The sequence below is a fragment of the Callithrix jacchus genome, chromosome 13 (genome assembly GCF_049354715.1).
Source record: "Callithrix jacchus isolate 240 chromosome 13, calJac240_pri, whole genome shotgun sequence".
Classification (NCBI taxonomy): domain Eukaryota; kingdom Metazoa; phylum Chordata; class Mammalia; order Primates; family Cebidae; genus Callithrix; species Callithrix jacchus.
In genome coordinates, this window is record NC_133514.1 from 24482644 (window position 1) to 24495716 (window position 13073).

A 13073-nucleotide genomic window follows, 5' to 3' on the forward strand; every position below is an offset into this window, starting at 1 on the left:
ATTTTTTTTGAGATGAAGTCTCACTGTCGCCTAGGCTGGAGTACAGTGATGTCCTCTCAGGTCACTGTAGCCTCTGCCTCCTGGGTTCAAGCAATTCTCCCACCTCAGCCTTCCGAGTAGCTGGGACTACAGGTATCTGCCACCACGCCTGGCTGATTTTTTTGTATTTTTAGTAGAGATGGGTTTTCACTATATTATCCAGAATGGTCTCGAACTACTGACCTCAGGTGATTGCCCACCTCAGCCTCCCAAAGTGCTGGGATTACAGACATGAGTCACCACACCCAGTCAAAAATCTTAACGAGTTTAAAATTTTTTTTTAATTTATTTTTTAGAGACAGGGTCTCACTCTGTCGTCCAGGCAGCAGTTCAGTGGTGCAATCACAACTCACTGTAACTTCTAACTCCTGAGCTCAAGAAATCTTCCACCTGAGGCTCCCGAGCTGCTGAGATTACGGGCACAAGCCACTGTGTCAGCCCATTAATGAGATATTTTATATACTTTTTCACACTAAGTCTTTGAAACCAGTGTGTATTTTATACTTAGAGCACATCTCAATTTGAACTGGCCGTATTTTAAGTGCTCAACAATCACATGGGGCTAGCAGCTACCATAATGGGCAGCAAAGCTCTGAAGTCACAGAAGTTCTGTGCAAGTCTTGGTGGGCAAGCATCACTAGTCCATGTACATAAGTTTTAAGACAATTGTTTAATTGGATAGTTGTTAAATTACCTTAAAATATGTCCCAAACAAGAGATTATTAATTTATTGCATTTGTAAGAAAATTTTAAAGGTAGATAAAAAATCATACCAATAACTAAATGAAGTTTTACATCATCTATATGCCTGTTCTAAATTTATGAAAAAATACATGTAAAATATTAATTTTATATTAATTACAGATACTGCCCCCCTTAAATTAAATATGAATAGGAAAGTCTACAATTAAATTCTTAAACGTGAGTACTACTATAAATGAAGATTTCAGCAGTTCTCACACCTTTATTGAGTCATAACTAAGTAGGCAGAACAGGATTAAAGTCAGTTCTGATTTCCCTGAGATCTCTTTGCCACAATGTTATTCATGTTCCCATTATGTTTTATGGATTCATACAGGAAAGATTTAACAACAACTCAAGAAATAACATAGTATTCTGAAATTTTTACCATTTCAAGTATATAAACACACTTTCTTACAGTCACCTTAACGATGTTATTTGCATATCATTGCAAAGCACCCATTATCGACATTTACCTCCAGACATGGTCCTGGTATAGATGGGAAGATCCTTGGCTGCTCGCCTAAGAACTTCCTGATGGGCTTCTCCTCTTGGCTCTCTCTCCAACAATTCTTTCTCTGAATAAGAGAGATGGAACTGTGGAATAAATTTAAATTTTAATCAGTATTTTCAAAGAAATGATGACATACTGGTCTTTTCTACCATACCCAGAAGAGGGTATTTATAAAATATTAATGGTATACTGTACATTCAAAGAGACAATAGAGTTTGAAATCTGGGCAAGTCTGTTCACCTCACAGGTCATTAACTTAAACATCTAGAAAAAGCATATAATAATCATCATCATAATACAATTATATCCACTTCCTCTGGTGTTTGTGTAATTCAAAAGGAACAGAGTACACAAAAATGCTTATAATCTGCAGAGTTCCAACAAAATATTAGTTAGATTGATAGATAAAATGATCCAATAAATAAATACAATTAAATGAATAACTTTTTTATTTAGATAATTAAGAACAAAAGTAGAAACAAATTCATTAAGCATATTTTTTTTATCTAAGTGAGTTTTAACTTACGGATAATTATTACATGAAATCTCTCCCAGCATTTCTAAAGGAACTAATTATTTATTTTACTTCTTATGTTGACAATTTAGCCCAGCTAATTTAAAAATATTTGAGAAAAATTAATTTTGGGCTCCTAATATCTCTCTCTCACTCCCACACATGCACCTGTATAAACTTCTATAAATGTGCACCAGGAGACATGTACAAGAAAAATCTCAGTACCATTGTTTAAAATACAAAAAAACTAAACACAACTCAAATGTCCATCAAAAGGATAACCGATAAATTGGGGTATAATATATCCAAAAATGGAATAGTACTGGAATTTAACAATAAACTGTAGATATGTACAGCAAAGGAAAGAACTTCAACATATTGAACAACAGTAAACAATCTTATAGAACAGATATACAATGATTTCATTCATATATAATTTTAAAACCAGCAAGCTAAACAGTATGTAAATTGTTTAGAGATACATACACATGTGATAAAACTATAAAGAAAAAGGAATAATTAATGGAAAATGCAAGATAGTTGCTACTTTTTGAAGAATAAAGGGAAAGCACTGGAAAACATGCAGCAGAGATGAAAAATATGAACAATGTTTGACATATTGGCTGGGTGACTGCTTAGGTGTTTTTACTTAATTATTCTTTAAGTAGTATATTAGATATATGTTTTTGTATATATAGAAAAATATGTATAAAATAGTTTACAATTTAAAAAAAATTTTTTAAAGTGATATGTCCATGAAAGAAGGAAAAACAATTTAATAAAAATTAGGTAATTATATTTGAGTCCAAATCTTTATGTTAAGAGAAATAAAATTTAAATACCTTTGTTTAGAAAAAGACAATTCTACTGAGGTCATTTTAAAAATAGAAACAAATTTCCAGCTTTCAAATGTGAATAATTTTTAAATTGCCGTAATATTCCTGTATGCATAGCCTTTCGTTTAATATCATTGTAAAATTTCAAAACCATTAAGGTAAAAGAAAATAAAGTTTTCTCTAAGTAGAAAATTTACATGATATCAATGATTTTAAATTAGTATATCAAGTTTTCTAGCATTAAAGTAGTAGATATGTTAAAGTTATGTTCCTGAAGAGTTTCTCGGGTATCTGAAAGAAAAGAGTCTTCTAGCTTAACTATTCCTCCTCTTATAAAGTCATAGCATTTGCTTACCTATTAACTAATTCCACAGTGTTTCGAATTACACTTCAATAAGTGAAGGCCACATTTGTGAAAACCTAGTGTAGTCTATCAGCAGCTCTTCAATAGCTTGCTACCTTAAAGCTTCAGTTAAAAAAACGAAGTATATTTACACAAATACTCTGATCACTAGAATATATAAATAAGCGTGGTGTATGGCTGTGAGCAGTGTTGAGTGTGGAACCCTAGAAATGGGCCATGAAGCCTAATTCTAGAGGCTGGACAGGAACAGCCACAGATCTAAAGATCCTGGAATCAAAGAAAGGGCTGGGAACCACATTTCCAACAGATGGAAAACTATCTCTCGATTCGATAATGGATTCCCAGAATACATTTCACTATTTTCAGTTACTCTGAAAAAGAACTTTAATGGGAATCTAATGCAGTGAGAATGTTGTCATCCTTCAGATCTTAGTAACAGAATTCAAGAAGCGAGAAAGTAAAATTCAAGCTATTTATTGATCTATCATATACAATCATATTGATTTACCAGATTTTCTTTCTTACTAAAAAATTCTAGGTCGGGGTACAAAAATACAGTTAGATTGAAAGAATAAGATCTAGTATTTAGTGGCACAACAGGGAGGCTATAGTTAACAATAATTTACTGAGTATTTCAAGATAAGTAGGAGAGTAGATTTGGAATGTTCCCAACACAAAGGAATAATAAATATTTGATAAATAATACCCCAATTACTCTCATTTGATCAGTATCCATTGCATGTTTGTATCAAAATATCACAGGTACCTTACAAATATGCATAGCTGTTATAGATTTATAAACATTTTTAAGAAGAAGAAAAACAAATTCTAAGTTGGGCATTATGTAGGTGCAGAATACTTTAAAATTTAAAATGCACTTTTTAAAAAAAATACACACACACATACATGTACTAATGGTCTTAATAGAACTGGGTATCTTATTTGGAAATATCTGTCTTGTATAAGAAGCATAATACCAAATGATGCTGTGATGCTATAATAATAAATGGCAGGGTCATTCCACAGAAAGTATCTATCAACTTTGCATATGCGGATTCCTCTGCCTAGAAAGCTGTTCTTCACAAGCTTTTTATGAAGGGCTCCTTCACATTTTGCAGGTTTCTGCCTAAATGTCATCTTCTCAAAGAATGTCTGTGATTTCCTTACTCAACTGGGTACACTTTCTGTCCCTTCTCCTGTCATACCCTGCATCAGGTCTATGTGTGCTTTCTTTGTGTTCCATACCACAGTTTGAAATTATTTTGTTTGTTCATTTGTCCTTCATCCCTCTCTCTCATAAGCATTTAATTCCACAAGGGCAGGGGTCAATTCTGGGCTCACAGTGCATACTTTATTCTAATTGTGTAATGGACAAAGGAGCTAATGTCAGCAGGCCAAGGTCAAATCACTGCAAATAGGCCGGGCATGGTGGCTCACGCCTGTAATCCCAGCACTTTGGGAGGTCAAGGTGGGCAGATCACCTGAGGTCAGGAGTTTCAGACCAGCCTGGCCAGCATGGTCAAATCCCATTTCTACTAAAAATACAAAATTAGCTCGACGTGGTGGCGTGTGCCTAATCCCAGCTACTCAGGAGGCTGAGGCAGAAGAATCACTTGAAACTGGGAGGTGGAGGTTACAGTGAGTCAAGATTGTGCCAGGGCACTTCAGCCTGGGTGACACAGCAAGACTGCCCCCTACCCCCCAAAATAATTATATATTAAGGAAAAAGTTGTTTTGTATCCTAGTCTCCAACCTTCTATTCTCAGAAACAGGATTCTCGTTATTCAGGCAGATATATCCCCCTTCCTTACTTCTAAAATTAATTTAAAGCCTGGCATTAGAAATTAATTTAGTAAAATATTCAATCATAGTTAAATGGATTAAAGTCATCAACATTGTATTACCTTTTTCTACAGAGTTCTGGGTCTTCATCACCTTAGAGGAAAGTTTTAGAGAGTGCTAGCACTGAAGATTCACTAGTATGCTCAATGTTTTTATTAATAAATGAACATACCCAACATCAGCTTTAAGAAAACAAATACAGTTTCATGGTATTACTCATATAATTTGGATGTCAACAAACATATTGCTACCTTGAAATATACCAAATATATGGTCCCCCCCATGCAAGAAAACTTTTATATACACAAAGGCATGTCACATAATAGATTTGTTGAAAGATGCCATTTGGAGAAATCTGAAGGAATGAAAGATCTCTTAGGATGAAGCAGGTAACATATCTGACCTACCACCAACCTTCAGATGTGGCAGTTCTTTGGTGGGTTGATAAATGCTCTTTTTTGTTTAAATAGTTCTATTTTAAAACAAAACACTTCATAGTTAAAGAAAAATTGAGAAAATAGTAGAAAGTTCCCACATACTCCCTTTACTACGTTTCCCATATTATGAGCATCTTAACTTAGTATAGCACATTTGGTACATTAATGAACCAATATGGATACATTATTATTAACTAAAGTGCACAGTTTATTCGGATTTCCTTGGTTTGTACTGAATATCTTTTTCTATTCCTGAATCTCAGCCAGGATACCACAGTACCTTTACTTGTCTTTTCTCCTTGGGTTCCTCTCAGCTCTGACAGTTCCATAGATATTCCCTTTTTTTGTTGTTGTTTTGACTTTGATAAATTTTAGTAGTACTCTTCTGATATTTTTTAGGATATCCCTCTATTGGAATTTGTCTGATATTTTTCTCATGATTAGACTGGGTTTATGGGCTGCTGAGAAGAAACCCACAGAGGTAAAAAGAGCTATGCTCAGTACATCATAACAAGGTACATTTTATTTTTATTTTTTGAGACTGAGTCTTGGTCTGTTGCCCAGGCTGGAGTGCAGTGGCATGATCTCAGTTTACTGCAACCTCCGCCTCCCTGGTTCAAGTGATTCTAGTGCCTCAGCCTCGCAAGTATCTGGGACTACAGGTAAGTGCCACCATGCCCCGCTAATTTCTGTGTTTTTAGTAGAGATGGGGTTTAGCCATGTTGGTCAGGCTGACCTTGAACTCCTGACCTTAAGCGATCCTCCCATCTCAGCCTCCCAAAGTGGTGAGATTACAGGTGTAAGCCACTGTGCCTGGTCCCATGGGTACATTCTATGAACATGACTTATCACTGTTAATGTTGACTTCAACCATCCAGTTCAAGAAGTTTTTGTCAAGTTTCTCCACTGTACTCATTACCTCCCCTTTTCCATCTTGTTCTCTGGAAGGAATTCAGCATATGTAGCTCATGTGTAAGAAGTGGAGATTTATTCCTCATCTCCTTGACAGCAAAGTATCTATATACATTATTTGGAATTCTTCTATAAGACAGATTTTACTATTCTCATTTATTTTTTATTCCTTCAATTATTTTTTCCATCAGTAATCTCATATTTATTTTATACTTTGGGTTATAATCCAATGCTACTTTATTTTTGTTGCTCAAATTGTTCCAGCTTAGCTACTGGGAGTTCCTTCAGTTGGCTTCTTTATCCATTTGATGCATCATGGCCATTTTTTTCCCCTGTATCTCTGTCACTATAAGATGCTTCAGGCTCATCTCAACTATTTCCTGCTGAAGTCCTAGAATCAGCCATTTGTCCAAGGAGCCTCCTTTTCTTTTAATGAAGAATATTATCAGACTATTTCCAGATAATGACAGTATAATTTTTTAAAGAATATACAAATTAAGGACAAACTACTATCTACTAATATGAACAGAAAATTCAAAGAACTGTATTTCCCTTTTTGCTAGTTGTTTTTCATTTAGTACAAAAATAAACATAACCTCACTAGTATCTAACATGTATATATTTAAACATAAAATTTTTTTGCTGACTGGGCGTGATGGCTCTCATCTGTAATCCCAGCACTTTAGGAGGCTGAGGCAGGCAGATCACTTGAGGTCAGGAGCTCCCAACCAGCCTGGCCAACATGGTGAAACCCTGTTTCTAGTAAAAATACAAAATTAGCCAGGTGTCGTGGCAGGCGCCTGTAATCCCAGCTACTCAGGAGACTGAGGCAGGAGAATTGCTTGAACCTGGGAGATGGAGCCCGCAGTGAGCCGATTTGTGCCACTGCACTCCATCCTGGATCATGGGCAACAGAGTGAGATTCCATCTCAAAAAAAAAAAAAAAAAGGTGTGGTGGCTCATGGCTGTAATCCCAGCATTTTGGGAGGCCAAGGCTGGTGGACCGCCTGAGGTCAGGAGTTTGAGACCAGCCTGGCCAACATGGTGAAACCCATCTCTACTAAAAATATAAAAAATTGGCTAGGCATGGTGGCAGGCACCTGCAATCCCAGCTACTTGGGAGGCAGAGGCAGGAAGAATCACTTGAACCCAGGAGGCAGAGGTTGCAGTGAGCCAAGATCGTGCCACTGCACTACAGCCTGGGAAACGGAGGGAGACTCCATCTCAAAAAATAGTAACAATAAAGTTTTTGCTGATTAAATTGGCAACAAAGAGTCTCTTAATAATAACATACAATAATAAGGGTCCAATAAGGCTGGTTACATTGTAAATTGCTATAATCCTTTGGGAAAAAATTGGGCAAATGACTTACATTTCCTTGATCTAGTTTCTCTACGTCTGATATTTACATTAAGGAAATGATTCCAAATATAAGTAAAGCTCTATGTATAAACATGTTAATGACAGGATTATTTATAATATGAAAAACTGGGATCAGTCTAAAAATACAAATTGGAGGCCGGGCTCAAGCTTGTAATCCCAGCACTTTGGGAGGCCGAGGCGGGTGCTTCACGAGGTCAAGAGATCAAGACCATCCTGGTCAACACGGTGAAACCCCGTCTCTATTAAAAATACAAAAAATTAGCTGGGTACAGTGGCGTGTTCCTGTAATCCCAGCTACTAAGGAGGCTGAGGCAGGAGAATTGCCTGAACCCAGGAGGCGGAGGTTGTGGTGAGCCGAGATCGCGCCATTGCACTCCAGCCTGGGTAACAAGAGCAAAACTCCGTCTCAAAAAAAAAAATTACAAATTGGAGTGTGGCATTAAATTTTTTTATATTTCAGTAACAATATGCTGGTATTAAAAATGCCAATAGGTCACTGATGGACTATTAAATTTAAAAAATGAGAACAGGTACACTCTGAATACCAAAATAAAAATAAAAGGTTTTTGACTACAGTCTTTGCATCTATGATGGCATCTCTGGACCCAGCACGGCATGAGGAAACTCTCCACCCTGAAGGGAAGGACACAAGCTTGGCTGACTTTGCCACCTACTGACTGCAGAGCCCTTGAGCCTTGAGTGAACATAGGTGGGGGAGCCAGGTGGTGGACACAGTGGGCCTTGGGTGAACCCCAATGATATTCTGATTGGGTCTGACTGAGCACAGTCCCTGTAGTACTGGCCACAGAGGTACTTATGTCACCCCTCCACCAGCTCCAGGCAGCTCAGCACAGAGCAAGAGGCTCTGTTTGTTTGGAAGAAAATAAGGGAAGCTCTGTTTGTATGGAAGAAAGTACTGGGCAGGACTCTCTGCCCATTAATCCAGAGAATTCTTCCAAATCTTATCCAAGACCACCAAGGCAGTACACATCTACAGTCTGTAAGAACCACAGTATTCATGGGATTGGGGTGTCTCCTAATGCAGTTTCAGCTTAGATCACAACATCTAACCTGGAAAGCCTTCCCCAGAAGGACACATACTAACATTTATATGGAATCTCAAAAGACCCAGAATAGCCAAAGCTATCCTGAGTAAAAGGAACAAAACTGGAATAAACACATTACCTGACTTCAAATTATATGACAGAGTTTATTGTAGCAGGGTAACCCAAATAGCATGGTACTGATATAAGACTAGCATTTGTACACAGTAACCAAAATAGCATGGGACTGGCATAAGAACAAACACATAGACCAGTGGAACAGAACAGAGAACCCAGAAACAAACCCATATGTCTACAGTAAACTCATTTTCAACAAAGGTGCCAAGAACACACACTGGGGAAAGGGCAGTCTCTTCAATAAGTGCTGTTGGGGAAACTGGATATCCATATGCAGAAGAATGAAACTAGACCCATAACTTTTGCCCTACACAAAAATCAAATCAAAATGGATTAAATACTTAAATCTAAGACCACAAATTATGAAACTAGTAAAGGAAAACATTGGGAAAACTCTCCAGGACATTGGTGTGGGCAAGGATTTCTTGAGTCATACACCAAAAGCATAGGCAACCAAAGGAAAAATAGACGAATGCGATCATATCAAATTAAAAGGCTTCTGCACAGCAAAGTAAACATCAACAAAGTGAAGAGACAACCCACAGAATGGGAGAAAATGTTTGCCTACTTCCCATCTGATAAAAGTATTAATTACCAGAATGTATAAGGAGCTGAAACAACTCTACTGGAAAAAAATCAAATAATACAATTTAAAAATGAGCAAAAGATCTGAATAGACATTTCTAAAAAGAAGACACACGAATGGAAAACAGGTATATGAAGATGTGCTCAACATCCTTCGTCATCAGAAAAATGCAAATCAAAACTACAATGAGATATCATTGCACTCAGCTAAAATAGCTGTTATCCAAAAGACAGCCAAAGGGCAGGTGCAGTGGCTCATGCCTATAATCCCAGCATGTTGGGAGGCCAAGGCAGGAGGATCATTTGAACCCAGGAGTTTAAGCCAGCCTAGGCAACAGAGTGAAACCTCATCTCTACAAAAAATTTAAAAAAATTAGATAAGCATGGTGATGCATGCTTGTAGTCCCAGCCACTGAGGAAGCTAAGGTGGGACTACTGCCTGAACCCAGGAGGTCAAAGCTGCAGGGAGCTGTGACTGCAGCACTGCACTTCAGCCTAGACAACAATGCAAGACACTGTCTCAAAAAATGATAACTAAAAAAGGCAATAACAAACGCTGGTGAGGTAGTAGAAAAAAGGGAACCCTTGTATAGTGTTGGTAAGAATGTAAATTATTACTGCTTTGATGGGTTTCCCAAAAAGCCAAAAATAGAGCTACCACATGATCCAGCAGTTAGGATATACCCAAAAGAAAGGAAGTAAGTATGTTAAAGAGATATCTGCACTCCCATGTTTATTGCAGCACTATTCACAATAGCCAAGATTTGAAAGGAACCTCAGTGTCCATCAACAGATGAATGAATACTGAACATAATGGTGTTTCTATACACAATGGAATATATTCAGCCACACAAAAAAAGAATGAGTCCCATTTGCAATAACATGAATGGAACTGGAGGTCATTATGTTAAGTACAATAAGCCAGGCAGAGAAAGATAAACTTTTTATTTGTGGGAGCTAAAAATTAAAACAACTAAACTCAGAGAGATAGAGAATAAAAGCATGGCAACCAGAAGCTGGGAAAGGTAGTGGGGAGCTGGGACAGAAGTAGGGACACTTAATGGTATCAGAAAAAAAAGTTAGAAAAATGAGTAAGATTGGGCGTAGTGGCTCACGCTTGTAATCCCAGCACTTTGGGGGGCCGAGGCAGTAGATCACTTGAGTTAGGAGTTCAAGACCAGCCTGGCCAACATGGTGAAACCTCTTCTCTACTAAAAAATTAGCCAGGCGTGATAGTGAGCACCAGTAACCCCAGCTACTCAGGAGGCTGAGGCAGGAGAATAGCTTGAACCCAGAAGGTGGAGGCTGCAGTGAGCCAAGACTGTGCCATTGCACTCCAGCCTGGGTGACAGAGCAAAACTTCACGTTAAAAAAAAAAAAAAAAAGAATGAATGAGATCTAGTATTTGACAGCACAATAGGGTGGCTACAGTCAATAATAATTTTAATTGTATATTTAAAAATAATTAAAATAGTATAACTGGATTTTTTGTAACACAAAAGATAAATGTTTGTGGAGAATGATACCTCATTTGCCCTGATGTGATTATTACACATTGTATGCCTATATCAAAATACCTCATGTACCCCATATATATATAATATATAGTATATATATAATATATATGTTATATAGTATATATGCTTACATAATATATGTTATATAATAAATATGTTATATATTATATATATTTATATATAATACATATGTTATAATTATATATATTTATATATAATACGTGTTATATATATAATGCATATATATAATGTACTCACAAATTTTTTTTTAAACTACAAATTCAGAATGTAAGTGGTTGAATTGGTGTAATGGATTTTTTTTTTTCTTTTTGCTCTAGTCACCATTTTCAAAATATGATTTAGTGCAGTTATATTACTTTTATATTGATAAAAGCTTACCAATGAGAAACTTCTACCACTTTAAGGATCTTGCTATGAAAAGGGAAAATTTTAATTCATGTGTTCTAAGTACAGCATCCTCATTTTACAAGCGAGAGGTCTCTGATAGCTGATCAATTAAAAGCATAGCCCAAGACCTTGCATTTTATAAATATTCTAAGATTCTTAACCACCAAAGAAGGGTTCTTTCTTCCAAACAATGGTCTCCAAACTCTTTTGATTGTATTCCCCTAACAGTAAAAAATAACATGAGACCACATGGCTAACAGATGAGTATTTATTGGTATATATTCTTTTTCTGTTTTTTGAGACAGAGTCTCAATTTGTTGCCCAGGCTGATTGCAGTGGCACAATCATGGCTCACTGCAACCTCTGCCTCCCAGGTCCAAGTGTATTGGTATATATTTTATCAGCTAATATCTTATGTACCTCATATACAAAACTTTAAAAAATACAAACATTAAATGAATAATATATAAAAAAAACTTTTCTACATTTCCCCCCATGCTTCAATGGAAGTCCTGAACACTCCCACCCCATTGTGTTTACTTTCCATCCTACAATATAGTATAGCAAAGAGAAAGTGTCCTTAAGCATTAAAAGGACTTTGGTTTGAATCTTAGCTCTCCCACACAGAAGCACTAGATACTTAAGATAATAATTTCATGTTCAAAGCCAATGGTTCCATCTGTAAAATAGTAATAAATAATATTTATCTCACACAATTGTAAGAATAAGATCTATCTTTTATAGAAAAATCACCAAAGCCTGATACTGTTATAATTTCACTGTCATCCATTTTGACTACTTCTTCAATGCTACGTTCTTTCTTCTGTATTTGTGTCTCATTTCCCTTTGCCACTCAGTCCGATCCACTATTTGAAACCTTCTCTACTCTCTTAAACCCTAATTAACGCATTTAACTCTTCATTGTTAGCCAGTAATGTCATATACAATTTTAGAGAGAAGTTAGAAGTCACTTCAACTTTCTGCCAAAGCCATAAAAATAAACCTGCATCAGTATGCATAACTTCTTCCCTACTTCAGTCACTTAAAAAATATCTCTCAAGTACCTTTTATAAGTCGGATACTGCTTTAGGCACTGGTGATGAAGTTGTGGACAAAGATTAATTTCATCCCTTATAGAACTTACATTCTAGTGATGGTGTATTTTTAAAAGTATTGAACAAATATGGAGTGTGTTGCATGATGGTAAATGTTACTGAGAAAAACCCAGCAAGGTAAGGGGCTGTGAATGCTGGGGGTAGGGGGAGTTGCTACTCTACGTAGAGTCATCATAGCCTCAATGATAAGGTACCATTTGTATAGAGACATCAAAAGGGAGGGATCTGTCTTGTCTTTTGAAAGGATCACTTGGGCTACTGTGCTGAAAATACACAGGAGGAGGGGAAGAAAACAAAACAAAACAAAAACCCTGTTAGGAGGCTACTGCAAATACATAAAAGTGAGGATGGTGGCTTGGACCAGGGTGGGAGCAGTGCAGGGCATGAGTTCACACTGTGGCCATACTCTGAGGGCGAGGCTATAACATTTTCTGATTAACTAGATGTGGCGTTCCAGAGAAAAAGAATAGCCAAAGATGACACCAAGGTTTCTGGCCTAAAGAGAAGAGTGAAATTGTCACTATTGAGGTAAGAAAACTTTAGAACTAGGAGAACTGGGGAATTAAACAAGAAATCAGAAGTTTGTTTTTAGTTTTGTTGAACTTGAAATTTCTATTAGATGTCAAATAGGTAGCTGGAAATGTGTCACGCATTTATTAGCAAGCAACAGGCTAATATATGAATC

At 36.6% G+C, this 13073-nt stretch overlaps 1 protein-coding gene across 5 annotated transcripts in view; it reads right to left on the reverse strand.

The window, feature by feature from the left end:
- The window catches only part of ZDHHC2 (zDHHC palmitoyltransferase 2), a 75240-nt gene that overhangs the window by 30337 nt on the left and 31830 nt on the right, over positions 1-13073 (reverse strand). For all 5 annotated transcript variants that reach the window (XR_013525560.1, XR_013525562.1, XR_013525561.1 and 2 more), the window contains one exon: positions 1257-1377. Coding sequence is in view for 2 of the 5 variants with exons in the window: in XM_035270205.3 (XP_035126096.2) it covers positions 1257-1377 (121 nt within the window). In the remaining 3 variants the exon portion in view is untranslated. The remainder of the gene's footprint in view (positions 1-1256; positions 1378-13073) is intronic.